This window comes from Arachis ipaensis, chromosome B3 (assembly GCF_059453495.1).
Source record: "Arachis ipaensis isolate K30076 ecotype BB chromosome B3, ASM5945349v1, whole genome shotgun sequence".
NCBI lineage: Eukaryota > Viridiplantae > Streptophyta > Magnoliopsida > Fabales > Fabaceae > Arachis > Arachis ipaensis.
The window spans coordinates 9,331,108-9,354,770 of record NC_142438.1 but is presented as its reverse complement, the minus strand read 5'-3'; the positions used below and the strand labels follow the sequence as shown (position 1 = coordinate 9,354,770).

The window sequence follows — 23,663 nt, the reverse complement described above, 5'->3', positions numbered from 1 at the left end:
TCTACGTGACTAAATAATTTTGATAATTAAGTTTAACTAAATTAATTTAATAATTTACTGATACAATATAAATTAATTGAAAAAAAAAGGAAGAGATGCATATATAAAAGGAAGAAAAAATAATTTGATTAAACTTAGTTATAAACCAATCATGCTAGGTTAATTAAGGTATTAGTAAATAATAACTAACTATTAGTTGAGTTACAAATAAGTTAATAAAAATATTTAAAATTAGATGGAAAAAATATTTAAAATTAAAAAATATATATCTAAAATCAAATAAAAACAAACTTCTAAAATTATTATTGTAAAAAGAATATTCAAAATCTAACAAAAAAAAATATTTAAAATCTAAACATAATAAAAATGCTTTTAATTATGATAAAAAAAAAAAATCACTTTTGCAGGTTTCTTATACTTAAATTTCAAATATTTAAAGTTTAGATGTTTCAGATATTTTTTTTGAGGATGTACAATAAAAAATAAATAAAAAATATTTAAAAAAAACATCATTTCAAATATTTTTTATATCCAAATTTTGGATGTTTATATTTTAGAGGTAGATGTTTTTTCTCTAAGAATGTATCCATTGTTATTGTCAATGTGTCCACATGGTGTTTTATCATCCGTCACCGACCATTCTTTTGCCTCACTATTTAAAAGAAACATCCAAAAAAGCACGACAGATAACATCTAAAATTATTATGAAAAGAAAATACAAATAAAACATAGTAAAAAAGAAACTTCTAAAACTTAATAAAAATTGTAAAATATTAAAAAATTTAAAACTATTAAAAAAAGAACATCTAAAATTTAATAAAAGAAACATCCGAAACCAAATTAAAAAGAGATATCTAAAATTATTTTAAAAATATCCAAAATCTAATAAAATGAAAATCTAAAATTATTAAAAAAAATATTCAAAACATAACAAAGAATGTTTTAAAATATATAAAAAAGAAATATTTGAAAATTAATTTAAAAAATCATTAAAAATCTAAAAAAAAATCTAAAACAAAAAAGTCCAAAACCTATAAAAAAATTTAAAATTATTAAAAATAATAATTCAAAACTTAAAAAGAAGAAGAAAAAGAGCACGGAAATTATTTCGAAGAACAAGAAGACAAGAAATAGTGGTAAGAAGCAGCGAAAAACATTGCAACTTCAGCATTTTTTGGATAGAGGCGAAGGAGAATAGAAATGGCATATGTTTTATAGAATTTTAAAGTTAGAATCTTTTTAAAAAAATTGGCTGGTATATTAATAAATGGGCTGCATATAGAATTGATTTTCTATATTTTTTCGTTACTAAAATATCTTCTTCAAATAATATTTTTCGTACATATATTTTTTACAATTATTATAAAAAAGTAAATAATAAAATACAAAAATATAAATATTTTTAAATTCACACGTTTAAGTATGGAATTGATTTTACTTATTTTTTTAAGTAACTATTCAAATGAAGATGGTAAAAATATATTTTTATAAAGATATTTTATTTAAAAGTGTGACTTATTTATTTAACTACATTTTAAATAAAGACAACACTTTTATAAATATTAAAATTTAACCATACAATTCATCATCCAAGGGTCAAAAAGAAATATTTTCAGATGAAAATAATTATAAAATCTTTATTGTAATATCCACTTTTTTTTATATAATATTAAAAAAGTCTAGAGACTAGCAACTTTATTAAATTTTGGTCATCATATAACCAACAAAAAAAAAAGTGAGTAATCCCACACCATTGAATAAAATCTTACACCATTAAAAATATCATTAACGACTACTTAATACCTACAAATCATAAAAGTTGCTGAATCTAGCATTCCTCTGTACTATTATCTTCACCGTTAGAAAGCATCACGGACCTGTATAAATTTATGATCAAAGAAACCACATCATGCATATATCACACATCACTCAAAACAAGACCTCCAAATAAGGCCAAATCTTGATGGACTTCTTAGATTTTATTCTTATTTTTGTAGCCATTGCCTCATTCTTATTCATCCACACTTGGAGGTCTAATAGAAAAAATCCCATAATTAATTTGCGCTTCTTTGGTATGCTACCATCAGTTTTATGTAATCTTTCCAATATCCATGATCACGCAACAACCACTTTGAAGCAATGTGGAGGTACTTTTTTGTTCAAAGGTCCCTGGTTCACAAACCTCAACTTTCTCATCACCAGTGATCCTATGAATGTGCACCACATTACTAGCAAGAACTTTGACAACTACATCAAAGGCTCTGAGTATTATGAGATCTTTGAAATACTCGGAGATGGCATCTTTAACACTGATTCTCACAAATGGAAGCATAGCAGGAACATACTTCATTCATTGTTCAGACAAAACTCGTTTGAGAGTTTAGTTGTGAAAACCATTCATAAGAAGCTCCACAGTTGCCTAGTTCCACTTCTCAACGATGTATCAGAATCAGGAACTGTTGTGGACTTGCAAGACATCTTTCAGAGAATCAGTTTTGACAACATCTGCTCCATAGTGTTGGGGTTTGATCCTAAATCCCTTCCTAACAAGCTCATCGAGTTCCCGGAAGTTGCTTTCGAGAAAGCTTTCAACATGGCAGAGGATGCAATATTCTACAGACACCTTGTCCCAAGGTTTTTATGGAAGCTTCAGAAATGGCTCCAAATTGGACAAGGGAAGACCTATACTGAATGTGAAAAGATAGTTGACCAATTCTTGCATCAGTGTATATCATCCACATTCCAAGAGAAAAGCCAAGTCAAGTGCACCAAAGATGATGATGAACCAACATTTAACATGCTCAAAGCTCTTGTGGAGGAAAGTGGAATGGAACAAATAGATCGCAAGTTTCTAAGAGATAATGCATTGACTCTGTTAGTAGCTGGAAGGGATACAATTAGTTCAAGTCTCAGTTGGTTTTTCTGGCTAGTTTCAACCCACCCTGTTGTTGAAGCCAAGATCCTTGAAGAAATCAGAGCAAACTTTATAACCAAAGAAGAATATTGGCTCATCACTTCAAGGGTAGAAAATCTTAACAAGCTAGTTTACCTGCATGGAGCTATGTGTGAAGCATTGAGACTTTTTCCTCCAGTTCCTTTCGAGCACAAATCTGCAGTTAAATCTGATATACTCCCTAGTGGACATCGTGTTAATGCAAATAGTATGGTAATTTACTCTCTATATTCAATGGGAAGAATGGAACAAACATGGGGAGAAGATTGCTTGGAGTTCAAGCCAGAAAGGTGGGTTTCTGAAAAGGGAAGCATCATACACATACCATCTTACAAGTTCATAGCTTTCAATGCAGGACCAAGAAGTTGTTTGGGTAAAAATATAACCTTTATTCAGATGAAGATCATGGCCATTGCTTTGCTGTGCAATTTTCAGTTTGAGGTGGTGGAAGGGCATAATAATGTGTGTCCATGTGTTTCTGTTGTGCTTCACATGAAACATGGCTTGAAGGTCAAGGTTACTAAAAGAGGCATTATTAATTAGATTTAGGGGCATCTTCTATAATCTATATGATTGGATTCCATTGTTGTACGAACATTATATATCATCTTGTCATGTGTATAAGATAATTAAGTGAAGAAGTAAAAAGCATATCGTCAGCTGATGTATTTCTTTTCATCATCTTTACAGAGTTTGTATTTGATATATATATATGTCACGTCTCTGGTAGCCGCAGCTTTGGTGGCTTTCTATTGACCGTCAAGTGACGTTAGTGTTAGTTAAGTTAATTTTTGTTTTAAGTGATTAACTACAGTAACTCTTATCTCTTTTACCGTGGATATTAGTGGAAATTGTTATCTTTTAGCAAGGGTATGAATGTCAATGGGTTCAATGGGTATTGGCGAGAGACGGCACCGCTGTCGGCCGCAGGAAATAGTGTCGTTCGTTATAGGACCAGCGTGTTATAGTTAGTCATCAGGTGTGCTTCAGCCTCCGGAGCAGAAGGTAGTAACTACTAACTTGGAGGCGATGTATGAACCGAACACCAACTTGCTCCACCCATAACGCTCCACCCATGCTTTTGAAGACACTCTCCACCAACACTAACAACGTCACACTATCAGTGACAACTCCTCCTCCACATGGCCACCAAGTCGCTCATAGAAAAGAAGAATCCCCTATGGCAAATAGGCTCACGAGCAGCACAACAAAAGTATAATTCATTTTTTTCCAAATCAAATACTTAATAAAAATTTAATTTTCTTTTAATTTTTTTTGGGTGAATTTTTTTTTAATTCAGTTTTAACCAAAAAATATTAGCCAAAAACAGCCATAATTTTCCTTATTTAGCATCCATTAATTATCGCAACAATTAATGAATGCTAAATAAAGAAATTTTTGGCTGTTTTTTTTGTCTACCTAGCATTACCCATATTTTTGTGTTTCATTAACAATTTTACTGTCATTGACAAAGTTAAACCGAGAGTTAAGCCACCTCCAACTCTCCAAGTGTCAGACACCTGCTGATTCAGAGAGCTTAGCAATTGTAACCATTAAACCTTAACTGCCACTATAGACGGCACCATATATGCCATCTATTTGTGTTGGTGGAATATATAAACGAGAGATTTTAGCCTAGATTAAGATTGCCTTGGACATCATATTTTGATCCAAAATTTTAAATTAACGAGTTTATGGGTCTTTTATATTATATATCTTTTACTTAATCCATTTTCAACTGTTAAGATTTCATTTCTTATTCTTTATATTTTAACATTTTGTTATGGTAAAATTTTCTATATTTGGATATATATAACAGTTTAGAATATGTAATTTTGTTTATATAATATTTAATCTATTTCGTTTAATAACATTGAATCTAAATCAACCATCATATATATAACTTATGGAAAAGCTCTGCATACAAGCCATTAAGGCTTGTGTGCTTTACAAGTTCATTAAACAATAAAACCAAAATACGCGCTGCTCCACATACATTGATTACACGCGCTATATAAGATCCCGCGTATATCTAACTACCAAATTTAAAATATTTGTTTCCTTCTTCGTTTTCGTTATTTTGAGATTTGGTTGTTCTTCTTCTCGCCCGTCTTCCCTCCTTCTTCTCCATCGTTCTTTTCCTCTCCTTTTCTCACTGGTATGTTCTTCGTTTACGTTACTTTTTTCTCTCTCTGCAACTCGAGCTTCGTTTTCTATTTTGATTTGTTGTTTTCTGAAATCAAAGTTTGAACTCGTTTTGAAGATAATGGATCATTCAACCTCAGATTGTCAGCTGAATCCAGGCGAAGTGGATTATGAATTTGAATCTAACGAAGTTCCTGAGGTTTGATTTACATAATGAATTTTCTTTCAGTAATTTCTATAGCATTGTGTAGTTGAAAAATTGCTGAACATATACTGTGAAAGTAACATGTTAACATGAATCTGTCGATTCAATGTATTAATTGTGATTAATTATCTGGAATTTATAGCAAACGCTCGGGTGCATTTACACTTTACTGGTTTTTTGTTATTTTAATTGAGTTGTTGTTGTTCAAGTGTATTATATCAGACATGATTGGGTGTGTTTTTAGTTTTTGACATGGTGTATTCTGCAGCCTGTGTATTTACAGTTTATGGCTTTAAAGGTCATTCTGTAGTTGAGTTGTTGCGGTTCTGGTGTATCATATTAGACATGATTGGGTGTATTTGAATCATATCTATGGGTGTATTCACAGTTTCTGACATGGTGTATTGTGCAGCCTCTCTCGGTTGTTGATGACGAGCTTGTTCCGAAGGTTGGAATGACCTTTACCACCCTTGAAGATGCTGAAAAATTTTATAGGAACTACGCCAAGGCTGCAGGTTTCTCTACAAGAGTTCGGTGCACAAATAGGAAGGGAAACGAGATTAAGAATCAACTGATTACATGTAGCAGAGAGGGAAAATGGAAATCTAAAATATCTCCGACCGAGAAGACCAATCCGACAGCCGGTCTAAACTGTCCTGCAAGAATTTATATACACACATTGAAGGATATCGGTGCTTGGATCATTTCAAAGGTTGTGCTGGATCATTCACACCCCTGCTATCCAAGTAAAACAGATATGCTCAAACAGCACAGGGAACTAAGCATATCCATTCGTCGTACGATAGAGAATAACGAGGAGGCCGGTATCAGACCAAGCAAAACCTACCAATCATTTGTCGCGGCTGCCGGGGGTCACCGCGAGTTAAATTTTATCGAAAAGGACGTGAGGAATTACATTACCAGGGAAGTGCGGAATGTTTCCGAACAAGAAGATGCAAAGGAATTCGGAAAATATTTCTTAAGAATGAAAGAGAAGAATCCGAATTTCTTTTTTAAGCTCGAACTCGAGGAGGATCAATCGATTAAGCTGGCTTTTTGGGCCGATGCAAGAAGCAGAGCCGCCTTTGAGTATTTCGGAGACGTCATTTCATTCGACACCACCTACAATACAAACAAGTAACAAACTACCCCTGTTTATGATGCTAAATTAATTTATTTTTACGAATCTACAGCAGAGGTGTATATTGGCTGTTCCATTGGGTGTATACGAAGCATTTGTTGGGGTGTACCTAATGATTTTGCATTCTGGACTATGGTAATTTGTTTCAGGTATAATTTGGTATGTGGTTCTTTTGTCGGGGTGAATCACTACGGTCAGTCAACACTTCTCGGATGCTCTTTGATGAAGAACGAAGAAATTGAATCATTCAAATGGTTATTTCAATGCTGGCTTCGTTGCATGGGAGGAAACGCTCCGAAAGGGTTTCTCACCGATCAGTGCGCGTCAATGAAAAGGGCTTTAGAGGCCTGTATGCCAACGACAATTCACCGTTGGTGTATTTGGCACATCATGAAGAAGATTCCAAGCAAATTAAACGGGTACAAGGGACATGCCGATATTGAACAAGAAATGAGCCAAGTTGTTTGGAACTCTCATAGCAAAGACTCATTCGATAGGAATTGAAATGATTTTCTTCTGAATTTTGGTCTTGCGGACAACAAGTGGCTTTCAGGTAATGTCTTTTTAAAATCTGCAGCAGAGGTGTATATTGCATGTTCTCTCGGGTGTATTTATAGTCTGTGTTTGGGTGTATTATGCAGATCTGTACGAAGACCGTCACATATGGGTTCCTATCTATCTGGATCACCACTTCTGGGCAGGGATGAGAAGCACACAAAGGAGCGAGAGCATGCATTCATTTTTTAACAAGTATATCACCCGGAACAGCTCGCTTATTCAGTTCGTCAAACAATACGATAATTGCCTCGGAAGCAGGGAGCAAGCAGAGAGAGAATCAGATGCTGCAGATTTTCATACGGTCATACCGTGTGCAACCAAATCCTCCATTGAAGCTCAGTTTCAAGATGCGTACACTCATGCCAAGTTTAGGGAAGTCCAAGCGCAATTCAGAGGAAAGGCGAATTGCATCACCAGATTAAAGAATTCCGCTCTAGGCTATTCAGTATACGAAGTCGGAGAACAAGTTTCCAGCTCAATATTCAACAAGTTCGTGGTTACTTACGACTCAGTTGCAGCCGAGGTAAAATGCCAATGCTTATTATTCGAGTCGAGAGGGATACTGTGCCGTCACGCACTAAGCGTGTTAAGCTTCGAACAAGTAAGCCAAGTGTCACCTAGATATATACTGGAACGATGGAGCAAGAAGGTAAAAAGGCGACACACACACATCAAGAGCAGCCACGACGAGCCACTAATGGAGCCAAGAAGCAAGAGGTTCGACCAATTGGTTTTTCGTTCGCAAAATATTTGCGAATTTGCATCCGAATCGGAGGAGCTGACTGCAATTCTGCACCGTGCGTACGATAACGTCATGGCCGAGATGGAATCATTAAAAGCCAAAAGGAAGGGGACATCTTCTTTATCCCACGAAGATGCCAACTTAGAATCCGTTAACGAGCTTCAAAGCCCGCCAAGGATTCGAACAAGAGGACGTCCAAAAAATAGGCTAGGTTCAAAGCTGGACAAACAGATTGCAAATGCCACAAAGAAGAAGAAGACGAAAGTTTTAAGCGAGGTAAAAGTAATGTTCTTTAAATTTGTGGCGATTGAGTTTATTTTTCTCGTTAATAGTTTAGCTAATATGTGAGTGTTATATTCAGATAAACTTGTTTGATGCTGCATCAGCGGTGCATTCAAATTCCAGCCAATATCAAGGACACGTTATGAATTATCAGTTCAGGGTACCAGCAGCAGGGGATAACTCTTTGGGTGTATAGTTTTAGAGAATATGGGTGTAAAAGCACGGTTCTTTTGGGTGTATTTTTGTTCATTGACAATTTACATATAGATACATATATAGATACTTATAGAACAAAAGCTGTAAAAATTCGCAGGTTATGGGTGTATATTTGATTTGATGTTTTTCTTCATATTTTAGTACTTGTAATTCATACATTTTGAATACAGCACAGAGAGTTTGGGTGTATATTTTATGCAATCTTGGGTGTATTATTAGACCTGCGTTGGGTGTAACAGATTATAATTTGCGTTTATATATGCTTTGATTTTTTCCTTCATATTTTACCACCTGTGATACAGCTTTTGAATACAGCACAGACAGTTTAACAGCACAGATAGTTTAACTATGGAAAAAAATATACATGGAATAGAAGTTGTTGATAAATGGCAAATATTTACAGCATTTGTTCAATTTACAAACTACCCAGCAGTTGGATTACGCAGTTTCTATATCAGCAGAATTTATCTGACAAAACGGACTCAATAATACAGAGGATGGCTTTGACAGCCTTATAGCATTACTCTCTCTAATTGCCTGATCTCTCTCCTTATTCATCTCATTGAATAGTATCCGTGAAGCATACTCCACTCTATAGTGGTCCACCTCCTCCTACAATTAAAAAGTATATTCTGTTTAAACAACAATATTAATTCAGTAAAGTAATACAGAGTTATATAGTTCTAAAGACAGTTACCTGTGGCCAATTATCCCATTCATACTTCCCCTTTTTAATGTTTTCCGGCTCAATTAACTCAAGCCACTTCATAACGTAGATAGCGCAGTCATAGCTGAAAACGAAGAAAATAAATTACAAATCTCATTTACGAAAGTTTAATGTTCAGAGTCACAAATTTATACCTTATTTTTTGGCCTGATATTTTAACATATGATGCTTTAATTTCCTTCTCCTTCTCGTCTTTCTGAAGAGGTTCTCCGCCGGCATATGCTCTCAATCTTGAAAATACATATCCCTTAAATACCAAAACAAATCAGTAATACACCCGATTGAATGGACAACATACACCCAACACAACTAACGAAATAGACCTATCTATTAAAGTAAAGAAGACAGAGGCAACTTACAATGAATTTATTAATCTGCTTTCTCTCATCGCTTGGAGCTTTTTTGTGTAGCGGGTCAAGTATATGACATTTCCGCTTCGTTGTATTTATCAGCCATAACCACCAATGCCCCGAGTGGCAAACAGGTGCAAAAATCTGAAGGATTGCCACATTTCAACAGTGCGTTATTTTATTTGGCATATAAGTAAATAAGCGTACTAACAAATTTAGCAAACGAAAACTTACATATGGATGCGAAGTTAATTTTTTTCTATCTATGAAGGGAATAAAACTCGGGTAGTCTTCCACCCTAAATTCCTTATTCGTTTTCAGTGATATAAATTCCCCATTTGGGTGATCCGAAAGTGCCATGCTCTGCAAGAATTGCGAAACAAGAAATGAAATACTGAAAATACACAACTTACATCCAATCGAACGTAAAAAATACACCCAATTCAATACAGAAAATACACCCAAAGTTCGAAGAAGTAACACTTACCACAATATCGGGGGGGGGGGAGACAGTATATTTGTTCTTGAAACCTCTTTTCATTTTTCTGGTTGAGGATGAGGCAGATGGCAGATACAATCTAGAAATATATGCCGAAATCAATTTTACATTAATAAATATTGCAGTTGACTTTGGTGTAAAAACATTAATGTTATTCTAATATTACCTGAGATTCTATATCACTTTTTGCCTGGAGGGATGCAAGGTGCATTCTCATCAAAATGTATTCATCTTGGGCAATAAGAGTGCACATCTCCTCATACTCGTTAGTATTGCCATCTGCGTCTTCCTTCAGTCTCGTCCCCCAGATGTAGCACTTTTGTTTCATATCATCCGTAATCTGATTTGTTGCCCCAGGAGTTTCAAACTTCCCAGAACATTCTCCCCCAGTCTCCCTCTGAATTTGTGGACTTTTGTTTTTTCCCTTCGCACTGCTTGCTATTTTTTGGACCAAATCGTCCAATTGTTCTATCAAATTTGCAGCTTCTGGAGATTTTGCCCTTTCTGTCTCCTGCGTTGACGCCCCCTCCTGGCTTGAATCAGTCAATCCAAGGCTGAATGATGGCACCCCTGGATCTGTTTTAGGAACATAGGTTGCTGTTCGTGCCATCATCAACAGGGCAGCAGCGTCTTCTACGGCTGGATGATTGCGTCATCATGTATAAGAATAAGAATAAAAATATACGGATGATAAGCAAAGATTGATTTTAGTCTGATGAACTTACATTTTAGTTGGAGCTGGGGGAAGCGTGGGTGTGGTTTCTTGAAGTTGTTTGGGGGTTTCAGGAGTGCTGCACAGTTACACAAAATTAATCATGGCATCAAAAGAAATTAATCAGGAACAATATACACCCAAACTGTTAGCAAATATACACCCAAACTCTAAACAAATATACACCCAATACTATTTCTTACATTTCTGTAGTCCTTTCAATCTGTAGCATAGGGGTTGGTTCAAAATCTGTCTCAGTGGTTGTTTGGGATGCTGGCACAAAAACCTGAATCGGGACTCTAAACAAGAAGAAAAAAGAAGGGTTAACAACGCTTTTGAAAATAATAAGGTTATAAGGTTTAAATATTCTTGGAAAACTCACATTGCAAGCGCATCCGACGGTGTCTGTTCCCTCACAACCATCACATTCAAATCAGCCGGACTCAACCTAAAATACACCCAAAGAAAGTAAAAAAATACACCCGAACAATTCAAAAAGAAGACAGGCTTTGTTTTTTGAGAACTTACATACTTGCAGTTTTTGCTTTTTTTTCCTGCCTTTTTTTTCTTGAATAAAATAATAAAGAGCTTTTTTTCTAAAAAAAAATATATACATAATTAGAAGTAGAAGGGTAATAGAAGAACAAAAGTAACGGTTATTTGAAAGAGAAATTACATGCTCTGTGACGGCTGGTTTACACTACTCTGTTCTGTGCGTCCTTGAGAGGAAGGATCATCACTTCCCAAGTTCACAGCCGGTATTCTAAAACAGATTTCATGTTATTTAGACAAAATAAGATACAGGTATAAAATACACTCAAATGAATGCACAAGATACAACCAATCGAATGGACAATATACACCCAACACAACAAACGAAATATCCCAACTTAATAAACAACATACACCCAACTTGATCAACACAATACACCGAAATGGTTCCACAAAATACACCCAAATCATGATAACAAGATTTTATTAAATAAAGCTTCTTACGTTTCAGAGGACACATAGCAACCTTCTGTCGATCGTAGGTCAGCTTGGTTCTCCCTGCGAAATAAGAAACAATTATTAGCATACAAAACACACCAAAATCTGAAGTAGACACCCCACCAAGACATACCCCTCTGCAACAGATTTATCAACGTTTTGCCTTAGCCATTTATCCAGTTCATCACTTGATATTTCATATCTCTCACTACATTCATAAAAGAAGATGTTAACAAAAATAATTACGATGATAGACGGTAATATAGCTTACGAGGTACTGTACCCATCAAAGTATTGATCTTCTTCAAGAGGTGAATCCTCCATAACAACTTTTTTCTTTTTTGGTTGTGTTCTGGGTGGAAAAAAAAAGAGTACCAATCAGAAATAAAAAATTAATTTTATCACAGAATATTATCCAAAGAAGTGCTTACTTTTTTGGTGATGTTTTTGTCTTTTTCTTTTTCTTTTCCTTCTCCACCGGTGATGATTCTTCGCTCCTATAAGTTAATAAGAGACATTTCAGTTAATACACGAAATCTTTATAATGAAGGCAAAAGAAAGGAGTAATAATTTCAGGACATTACTCATCACTTGATTCAGATTCAGATTCTGAATCAGAATCTGACTCCTCTTGACTCTTCTTTCTTTTTCTGGAGTCCATTCTGGAAGGCAAACAATCATCATTTAGAACATACTAAAAAATACACGCAAATGAATGCACAAGATACACCCAACTGAATATACAATATACACCCAACGCAGCAAACGAAACACACCCAGCTTAATAAACTACATACACCCAACGTGATCAACAAAATACACCTAACTCGAAAAAGAAATTACACCCAAGTATGGTACTTACTTTTTCCCCTTTTTGCTGCGGTGTTTTCTTCCTGAATCCCCTGAGTCTTCTTGAGTCTCAGCCTCAGAGGTAGAAGTGTCACTATCAGTAGTTGTTTCTTTCTCCGAAGACGATGTTGAACTCGCCTTCTTTTTTTTTGTTTTTTTTATTTCTTGTTTTTTTTCTTTTTTTTTTCTTTTTTTTTCATTTTTTCTCTTGCTCTTGTCTCTGCCATCTTCACAATCCCCTGAAATATTAGATATTTTAGCTAGCAGCATTCAGGTAAATAAAATACAAGCAACATATTATGTTTACTTACCAAAATTTCCTCTCTTTCTGCAGTCATTCTTTCCACCAACTGCTCCTTAGTCCAGTTGGCAATCCAGGGCTTTGGTGGTCTTTCAGCCCTCTTCTTGCCTTTGTTTTTTGAAAGATGAAAGTAAATTATCATCAGGGCGAAGAGGCAGCCATCAATTGCCTTCTTCTTTTTCTCCTTGTAGTCTGTGATGCCCTTTACCATGAAGGTCAAAACATGCCCCCCCAGTTTCTCTCCGATATGCCGTCCATCTTAAAAATTGGGGCCAAGTGCACAGGCGATATTTTGTTTATCGTCGTTGGCAAAAGGAACGCCATCTGTATATAGAGGATGAATATCTTCTTGAACATCAGGCGTTCCTCTTCGTTGCCAACGCCGATTTCTATCATCTCATTGACAAACCCTATTTTGACGGTTTATCTTGTATTGATTTTAAGGGATTTTATCACCTTTTACCCACATGTATTCAATGAAATAGCATGGTTTTGTGATTGTCTCCTTATTTGTACCTAGATGTGAAAACATGCTTTTAGACCCTTAATTTGATGGTTTTTCATTCACCTTTGATTCCATAAGATGCCTTGATATATTTGTTAGTGATTTCAGATTGAAAAGGCTAGGAATGGATCAAAGGAGTGAAGAGGAAAGCATACAAAGTGGAGAAATCATGAAAAGTCAAAGAAGTTGAACTCGCCCATGGACGCGCGCGCACACCTGGCGCTTGCGCGCACCTGCGAATCACCCTATGGACGCGTACGCGTGCTGTGCGCGTACGCGTCGGTGCTGGTTTATGATTTTTTAATGAAAACGTGACCAACGAATTCTCAGGGGTTATGGGGCCCAATCCCAACCAACTTTGGCGCCAAAGATGCTATTTAAAGCCAAGGATTGAAGAGCAAGGGGGATTCCATTCATTACACACACATTAGGATTAGTTTAGAAGTAGTTTCTAGAGAGAGAAGCTCTCACTTCTCTCTAGAATTAGGATTAGGATTAGGATTAGTTCTTAGATCTAGGGTTTAATCTTTGCTTTCTTCTACTTCTACATTTCAATTCTTTGTTGTTAGATTCATCTTCTTCTACTCTTTTGTTGTAATTTCCTTTATGTTGTTCTTATATTTTGTTATAGATCTAGTATTGTTCCTTCTACATTCTTCCAATTCAATAAGAGGTAATTCATAATAATTGTTCTTCTTTGCTTTTCTATTGTTGATCTCTTGCCTTTGTAGTTGTAGATTCCTTTAATTCTTGCAATTAATAATGTTTACTTCTATTGCACTCTATGTGTTTGTTGAAATGCCTCTTCTAGATATAGTGTAGATTTTGTTCCTCTTGGCTATGGTAGAGCAATTAGTGACGCTTGAGTTATCTAATTCCTTTGTTGATTGGCAATTGGAGAGATTGCTAATTGGTTTGGAGTGCACTAAAGCTAGTCTTTCCTTGGGAGTTGGCTAGGACTTGTGGCTCAAGTCAATTCATCCACTTGACTTTCCTTTAATTAGTAAGGGTTGACTAAGTGGTAGTAATGAACAATTCTCATCACAATTGAGAAGGATAACTAGGATAGGACTTCTAATTTTCATACCAAACCAAGAGCCTTTTTTAGTTGTTAGTTTATTTTCATTGCCATTTACTTTTCATGCTTCTTATCCAAAACCCCAAAATAACTCATAACCAATAACAAGACACTTTATTGTAATTCCTAGGGAGAACGACCCGAGGTTTGAATACTTCGGTTTATAGATTTTAGGGGTTTGTACTTGTGACAAACAAATTTTTGCATGAAAGGATTATTGTTGGTTTAGAAGCTATACTTTACAACGAGATTTCAATTGTGAATTCTAAGCCACATCAAAAATCCATTCATCAAAATGGCGCCGTTGCCGGGGAATTGCAATGGTGTTATGTTATTGGTTATTGTACATATGTGAATAGTGTGAATATCTTGCTTTTTGCTCTATTTGCTAGTTGTAGAATTTTGTTTCTTTTGTTTTCTATTAGCTTTATTGTCCCACTTGAGTATGGCTTGCTTGAAACGGATGGTCAACTTAGGATCCTTTGTGGGATGAAGCGTAAGCGAAAGATGTTTCGTGGTTGGCGTTGCAAATCAAGGCTCATTATGGTTGATGCATCAAACATGAGATATAAAGGTTGGAGTAGTGCTCAAATAGATGGGTCTAGGAGGATTGTTGGGCATTTCATAGAGAATTCATCTTGTTCACCACCCGGATGGATTAATAATGATGATCAACTTCAAGACGGGTGTGAAAACAAAGTGTGGGATCCCGGATTACAAGAAGAGGATCAACTTTGGGAGCCCCAAGCTTGTGAAGAACTCCATCAAGACTTGGCTCAATCCATGAAGAATCTTGGGGCACAATGGAGAACCAAGCATTGGTGGGAGTTCCAAGATGAATACAAGCACAAGCCACCTTGATGAGGAGCTCCCCATAAGTCCAACTTAAGGACAATAAACAAAAGTGCTAGGTGGGAGACAACCCACCATGGTAAAATCCTTTCATTTTCTCTTTTGTATATATTGGTAGAATTAGCTTAATTTCATGTTTTGTTTAGTTAGTTGAGTATGTTTGGTAGTTTAAGTATGTTAAATAAGGTTTTATGGTGTTTTGGTAGCTGCTTGGAGGTTTGGAATGCTTGGATTGGTGCAAAAACATAGAAAATTTTTTTTTTTTGAAAAACAGAGCACCATCCACGCGTACGCGTACATGGCGCGTACGCGCACTTACAGCATTTCCGACCATCTACGCGCGCGCGCCATGCGTGCGTACGCGCGGATTGAGAAGTTCCAACCTCCATACATTTTCCAGAGAGTTGTGCCTGCGCCGCGCCAACGTTGTGCCTCTGGCACAAACCCCACTTGCGCACATGCGCACATGACGCGTACGCGTCACTCTCGAAATAAGCCATCCGCGCGCGCGCGCCATGTGTGCGTACGCGCGGATTTCTTTCTCCCATCCACTTTTCTTTTCTTCTCCTCTTTCCAATTCTTTCCTTCTCCTTTCTTCTTCCCTTCTCCTACCCCTCATCCAACACTTCCAAACACCATGCATTACCATTTATTTTAGTTAGTTAATTAGTTAGTTGGTTAGTTGATTAGTTAGTTTTAGTTTAGTTTTCATTTTATTTTCTCTCTTTTCATCATAAGTGTTGGATTATTGACTTTGTTTACTATACATTGCTATATCCCTTATTGCCTAAATGCTATTTTAGCATGAATGTTTTTAGATAATCTTTGTTGGATTCTATGATTGAGGTTATATTTTGTTACTTGGTTTTGAGTTCTTCATGCTTACCTTTTGAAAAATACCAAGGATGAGAATTGTCTTCGAGCTTATAACCCTTTTGAATTGCATGTTGTAGCTAGCCACCATGTGATTTGAACCGTATTCTTTGATTAGGCAATCTCTTGATGGATAATGTTGAGCATTTACCTTAATGCATTGTATTTCATGATTATATCCATCCATATGTTTGACTTGAATGCTTTCATGCTTCTCTAATGCTTGTCTTACCTTACAAGCTTACTTAAAGCATCTCAAGCACACTAGGATAAGTGAAGTGCATGCTTCTTTTGTGACATACCTTTTATGCTAATGTGTATTCTAAACCGCGCAATTTAGAATTCACAGACCTAATATTTCTTAATGTCACACTAATTCACTCACCTCATTCTAGTGATTTACCTCATTCCAACAATGTATGCTTCCTTGCTTTTATATCTTCTCATCTTATGGTGTTATATTTTTGTTTTTCATAACGAATGCACCACAAGCAACCGTGGAAGTGGAAGAAAGAACACATAGCAATCCGGAGAGTCGCTGCACCCCCTTGCTCATCTTTGAGTGCACCGAGGACGGTGCAAACTTTTAAGTGTGGGGAGGTCGTCCGACCGATCGGCAATCTTGGGTGACAAATTTCTAATCCCAACACTTTTGCATTTCATTTTAGGATTTTAGGATTTTTACTTGCATTTTCTTATTTTTGCATATGCATACACAATAAGCTTAGTCAAAATAATGAGAATTTTTCAAGATTTCTATCTATAGGGCATGTCAATTGATTTGAGTGAAAACTTTTCATAGAACTTGCTTGAATTATATATTGTGGAACATGTTTTGAGCTAAGAACACAAGCTTGTGAGATTTGAGCCTAACGGTGTGGTTACATCTTACAACCACTTATTTTTCCTTCTTGTGTGCATTATTCTCTTTCTATGATTGTAATCTTTGATTTGCTTGATTCTTTATGTCCATTATTTTGTGTATTCATGCATTTATATGATTGAGGCCATCATTTTATTAGCTCACTTACCCAAATAGCCTTACCTTTTATCTTCCTTTGTTAGCCAAATTTGACCCTACGCTTAACCCACTTATTCTTAATTTAGCACATTACAAGCCTTAAAGCGAAAAACAATAAATGTCCTTATTTGGATCTTTGATTAGCTTAGGCTAGAGTGTGTGTATCATTCAAGTGTGGGAACCTTGGGACATTGGATGAATAAAAGGGTAGTTTTGTATTATTATTGTAAATATTGGGAATTGGGTACATGCTCATGTATTGATTAAATGTATAGACCTTATGCATTGGTACTCTTGTATATAGTTTGAAAGAAAGAAAAAATGAGAAAAACAAAAAAAAATATGAAAAGTATAGAAAAAAATGGAAAAAGAAAGAAAACGAAAAAGAAAGAAATAAAAAGGGGACAAAATGCCCCAAAGCGAAGCTCAATAAGATCAATGCATAAGTGTTGTGAAATAAAAAGGGATGCATGAGTATGTGAAAAAGTGAGTAGAATGGGCAGTTAGAGTAGAATCTAATTGTATAGGTTATTATATGGGTTAAGTGGAAAGTTTAAGCTTATCAAAGATTCAAATTCCAAGCTCACTTGACCATATATGCATCCTACCTTGACCCTAGCCCCATTACAACCAATGAAAAGACCTCATGATACTTGTATGCATGCATGAAATAAATGTTGATTGTTAGAAGAAAAACAAATCTTGGAAAGCATGAAATAGAGGAGAATTGAGAGAATCGACCCTAAACACTTGAGCGAATAGAGTGCAAACACTACCGGTGAGGGTTTGATGCTCGATTACATGTCTCCACCTATGATCATCTCCTTTCATGCAAGTTTGTGAAAATATTTAATAGCTCAATTCAATTGTGGATTAGACTTGCTAGTCCTTAGCCCTTGTGCATATATGCTTCTTGGGAATTGATTTATTTCGACCAAGCAATTGTATTCATTTAGATAGTTGCATTTAGGTAGATTGCACTTAGTAGTTTCCATTAAATAAATGCCATGCCCTTTACTTCATTCTTGGTTTAAGCATGAGAACATGCTTGGTTTAAGTGTGGGGAGGTTGACAAACCCTATTTTGACGGTTTATCTTGTATTGATTTTAAGGGATTTTATCACCTTTTACCCACATGTATTCAATGAAATAGCATGGTTTTGTGATTGTCTCCTTATTTGTACCTAGATGTGAAAACATGCTTTTAGACCCTTAATTTGATGGTTTTTCATTCACCTTTGATTCCATAAGATGCCTTGATATATTTGTTAGTGATTTCAGATTGAAAAGGCTAGGAATGGATCAAAGGAGTGAAGAGGAAAGCATACAAAGTGGAGAAATCATGAAAAGTCAAAGAAGTTGAACTCGCCCATGGACGCGCGCGCACACCTGGCGCTTGCGCGCACCTGCGAATCACCCCATGGACGCGTACGCGTGCTGTGCGCGTACGCGTCGGTGCTGGTTTATGATTTTTTAATGAAAACGTGACCAACGAATTCTCAGGGGTTATGGGGCCCAATCCCAACCAACTTTGGCGCCAAAGATGCTATTTAAAGCCAAGGATTGAAGAGCAAGGGGGATTCCATTCATTACACACACATTAGGATTAGTTTAGAAGTAGTTTCTAGAGAGAGAAGCTCTCACTTCTCTCTAGAATTAGGATTAGGATTAGGATTAGTTCTTAGATCTAGGGTTTAATCTTTGCTTTCTTCTACTTCTACATTTCAATTCTTTGTTGTTAGATTCATCTTCTTCTACTCTTTTGTTGTAATTTCCTTTATGTTGTTCTTACATTTTGTTGTAGATCTACTTTTGCTCCTTCTATTTTCTTTCAATTCAATTAGAGGTAATTCATAATAATTGTGTTCCTTTTGATTGTTGTTGTTAATCCATTGCCATAATTGTTGTTAGATTCTATTTTTGTTATCAATTTACTTTGCTTTTCTTTTATGCCTTCCAAGTGTTTGATGGAATGCTTGGTTGGATTTTAGTATAGATTTTGTTCCTCTTGGCTATGGTAGAGTAATTAGTGACGCTTGAGTTATCTAATGTCTTTGTTGATTGATAATTAGAAGTTGCTAATTGATTTGGATACCACTAAAGCTAGTCTTTCCCTTGGGAGTTGGCTAGGACTTGTGGAATCAAGTTAATTCATCCACTTGACTTTCCTCCATTATTAGAGGTTAACTAAGTGGTAGCAATGGACAATTGTGGTCACAATCGAGGAGGATAACTAGGATAGGACTTCTAATTCTCACAACCTTGCCAAGTGCTTTTTAGTTGTTAGTTTATTTTCATTGTCATTTACATTTCATGTCTCTTATCCCAAAACCCCAAAATACAATCCATAACCAATAACAACACTTCATTGTAATTCCTAGGGAGAACGACCCGAGGTTTGAATACTTCGGTTATTAATTTTAGGGGTTTGTTACTTGTGACAAACAATCTTTTGTATGAAAGGATTATTGTTTGGTTTAGAAACTATACTTGCAACGAGAATTCATTTGTGAAATTCTAAACCATCGAAAATCCATTCATCAAAATGATTCCTCTTGGCTATGGTAGAGTAATTAGTGATGCTTGAGTTATCTAATGTCTTTGTTGATTGATAATTAGAAGTTGCTAATTGATTTAGATACCACTAAAGCTAGTCTTTCCCTTGGGAGTTGGCTAGGACTTGTGGAATCAAGTTGATTCATCCACTTGACTTTCCTCCATGGTTAGAGGTTGACTAAGTGGGAGCAATGAACAATTCTCATCATAATTGAGAAGGATAACTAGGATAGGACTTCTAATTCTCACAACCTTGCCAAGTGCTTTTTAGTTGTTAGTTTATTTTCATTGTCATTTACATTTCATGTCTCTTATCCCAAAACCCCAAAATACAATCCATAACCAATAACAAGACACTTTATTGTAATTCCTAGGGAGAACGACCCGAGGTTTGAATACTTCGGTTATTAATTTTAGGGGTTTGTTACTTGTGACAAACAATCTTTTGTATGAAAGGATTATTGTTTGGTTTAGGAACTATACTTGCAACGAGAATTCATTTGTGAAATTCTAAACCATCAAAAATCCAATCGTCAAAATGGCGCCGTTGCCGGGGAATTGCAATGGTGTTATGTTATTGGTTATTGTACATATGTGAATAGTGTGAATATCTTGCTTTTTGCTTTATTTGCTAGTTGTAGAATTTTATTTCTCTTATTTTCCATTATCTTTTGATTTTTGTTTTCTCTTTCCATTATGAATTCTCATTTTGGCTATGAGTGTGATTACAACTATGTTGTAGGTGATGAGGACTATAATGGAGATGTGTATCAAGGATGGGACAACCAAAGGTGGGAAGAGCCATATGCTTATGATCAATCATCATGGCAACAACCCCCACCAATGCACTATGAGGAAGAGCCATTCTTTGATGCATATCAATCAAATGGCTATGGTGGATCTCCTTGTGATTTCCAAGAACCACCACTATATGCCTATGAGTCATATCCTCAACATGACCCTCAACCACACTCACAAGCCTATTTTCAACAAACACCTCCACATGACCATGATCCTTACCCACCATACCAACCTCCTTTTGAACCATATGAGCCATACATGGAACCACAATTCCAAGATTACTACTCCCAAGAACCACTTCAATACACACCACCACCTCATCGAGAAGAACCACCTTCCTATAATGAACCCTTTCTCCAAGACAATGAACCTTCTTATCCACTCCAACCTCTAATGGATGGAACCCTTGGTGTTCTTCTTCAAGGACATGAGGAGATGACAAGGGATGTGCAACAATTCATGACCGCCTTGGATGCGGTGGTAAACCGGTTAGCATCCCAACTTTTGGACACTCAAGGAACTCCCATGGCTCAAGAAGAGCATAGCATGAAGGAGAGATTGGAAACTCCGGTGGAAAAGGAGGAAGGCTACTTTGTGTTAGAACAATTGGAGGAACCTATGACCATTGAAGAAGAGGAAGAAGTGGTTGAAGACTTAGGAGATGCGGAACTTCCATGGGAAGCTAAAATCAAAGAAAATCCCTCCAAGAAGAGTAAATTTGATGTTGAGGAGGAATGTGCACAACCTCCAAGGCATATTCTATATGAAGACTTGGAGAGAATGAAGCAAGAATTGAGTTCCCTTGGTGATGAAGATCATGCATCCAATCTTCTTGGTGAAGAATCCTTTGAATTTGAAGAATCCTCTCCCAATGAATTTAAAAGTGATGTGGAGGTAGATTTCTCTCAACCTCCCATTTATGACTTGAGTGATGGAGACGAGCTAGATGAAGTTGATGAACAAAGGATTGAGAATGAAGAAGTTTATGAAGAGGTGGAGATTGACAAGGAAGAACACAAGGGAGTGAAGCTTGCTAGCACATTGGAGATACCTCTCCCCAAGCCACCACCATCCATTCTCTCATTCAAGTGGGTAAATTCCTTATGCTCAAGCTCTATTATTCCCCTTGAATATGGTTTGCTTAAGACGGATGGTCAACTAAGACATATTTGTGGCTTTAAGAGTAAAAAGGAGATGGTTAGTGGTTTGAAATATCATTCTAGGTTCATTATGGTTGCATGCTCAAAGCTTAATTGTAAGAGTTGGTGTAGAACTAGATCGCTTGGATCTAGAAGGATGTTTGGTCATTTCCTTGAGAATTCACTTTGCTCACCACCCACATGGATTAATGATAATCAACTTGGAGATGGGTGTGAAAACAAAATATGGGATCCGGGAACACATGAGGATCAACATTGGGAGCCCCAAGCTTGTGAAGAACTCCATCAAGACTTGGCTCAATCCATGAAGAATCTTGGGGCACAATGGAGAACCAAGCATTGGTGGGAGTTCCAAGATGAATACAAGCACAAGCCACCTTGATGAGGAGCTCTCCATAAGTCCAACTTAAGGACAATAAACAAAAGTGCTAGGTGGGAGACAACCCACCATGGTAAAATCCTTTCATTTTCTCTTTTGTACATATTGATAAAATTAGTTTAATTTCATGTTTTGTTTAGATAGTTGAGTTTAATTGGTAGTTTAGTATGTTAAATAAGGTTTTAGGGTGTTTTGGTAGCTGTCTGGAGGTCTGGAATGCTTGGATTGGTGCAAAAACATAGAAATTTTTTTTTTTGAAAAACAGAGCACCATCCACGCGTACGCGTACATGGCGCGTACGCGCACTTCCAGCATTTTCGACCATCCACGCGTGCGCGCCATGCGTGCGTACGCGTGGATTGAGAAGTTCCAACCTCCATACATTTTCCAGAGAGTTGTGCCTGCACCGCGCCAACGTTGTGCCTCTGGCACAAACCCCACTTGCGCACACGCGCACATGACGCGTACGCGCCACTCTCAAAATAAGCCAACGACGCGCGCGCGCCATGCGTGCGTACGCGCAGATTTCTTTCTCCCATCCACTTTTCTTTTCTTCTCCTCTTTCCAATTCTTTCCTTCTCCTTTCTTCTTCCCTCCTCCTACCCCTCATCCAACACTTCCAAACACCATTGACAACCATTTATTTTAGTTAACAAATTAGTTAGTTGGTTAGTTAATTAGTTAGTTTTAGTTTAGTTTTCATTTTATTTTCTCTCTTTTCATCATAAGTGTTGGAGTATTGACTTTGTTTACTATACATTGCTATATCCCTTATTGCCTAAATGCTATTTTAGCATGAATGTTTTTAGATAATCTTTGTTGGATTCTATGATTGAGGTTATATTTTGTTACTTGGTTTTGAGTTCTTCATGCTTACCTTTTGAAAAAAATACCAAGTGATGAGAATTGTCTTCAAGCTTATAACTCTTTTGAATTGCATGTTGTAGCTAGCCACCATGTGATTTGGATCCTTTTCCCTCGATTAGGCAACCTCTTGATGGATGATGTTGTGCATTTACCTTAATGCATTGTGTTCATGATTATATCCATCCATATGTTTGACTTGAATGCTTTCATGCTTCTCTAATGCTTGTCTTACCTTACAAGCTTACTTAAAGCATCTCAAGCCCACTAGAATGAGTACAGTGCATGCTTCTTTTGTGACATAGCTCTTTATACTAATGTGTGTTCTAAACCGCGCAATTTAGAATTCACACACCTAATATTTCTTAATGTCACACTAATTCACTCACCTCATTCTAGTGATTTACCTCATTCCAACAATGTATGCTTCCTTGCTTTTATATCTTCTCATCTTATGGTGTTATATTTTTGTTTTTCATAACGAATACACCACAAGCAACCATGGAAGCGGAAGAAAGAACACATAGCAATCCGGAGAGTCGTCGTACCCCATTGCTCATCTTTGAGTGCACCGAGGACGGTGCAAACTTTTAAGTGTGGGGAGGTCGTCCGACCGATCGGCGATTTTGGGTGACAAATTTCTAATCCCAACACTTTTGCATTTTATTTTAGGTTTTTTGGATTTTTGTTGCATTTTCTTATTTTTGCATATATATACACAATAAGCTTAGTCAAAATAATGAGAATTTTTCAAGATTTCTATCTATAGGGCATGTCAATTGATTTGAGTGAAAACTTTTCATAGAACTTGCTTGAATTATATATATTATGGATCATGTTCTGAGCTAAGAACACAAGCTTGTGAGATTTGAGCCTAACGGTGTGGTTACATCTTATAACCACT

At 36.3% G+C, this 23,663-nt stretch overlaps 1 protein-coding gene and 1 pseudogene across 1 annotated transcript; one reads left to right on the top strand and one right to left on the bottom strand.

Moving 5' to 3' along the window:
* Positions 1–1,934: 1,934 nt before the first annotated feature.
* On the top strand, positions 1,935–3,674 carry LOC107634065 (alkane hydroxylase MAH1 pseudogene; annotated as a pseudogene).
* Positions 3,675–8,680: 5,006 nt separating this feature from the next.
* Positions 8,681–11,651, bottom strand: LOC148569785 (uncharacterized). The gene is made up of 12 exons (XM_088507896.1): positions 11,527–11,651; positions 11,207–11,293; positions 10,913–10,978; positions 10,734–10,829; positions 10,542–10,609; positions 9,985–10,463; positions 9,781–9,897; positions 9,554–9,682; positions 9,329–9,463; positions 9,104–9,216; positions 8,940–9,033; positions 8,681–8,854 (listed from the first exon to the last, which is right to left on the bottom strand). Exons 1-12 carry the CDS (start codon positions 11,649–11,651, stop codon positions 8,681–8,683), a joined length of 1,683 nt encoding a protein of 560 aa, XP_088364022.1.
* Between the last annotated feature and the right edge of the window lie 12,012 nt (positions 11,652–23,663).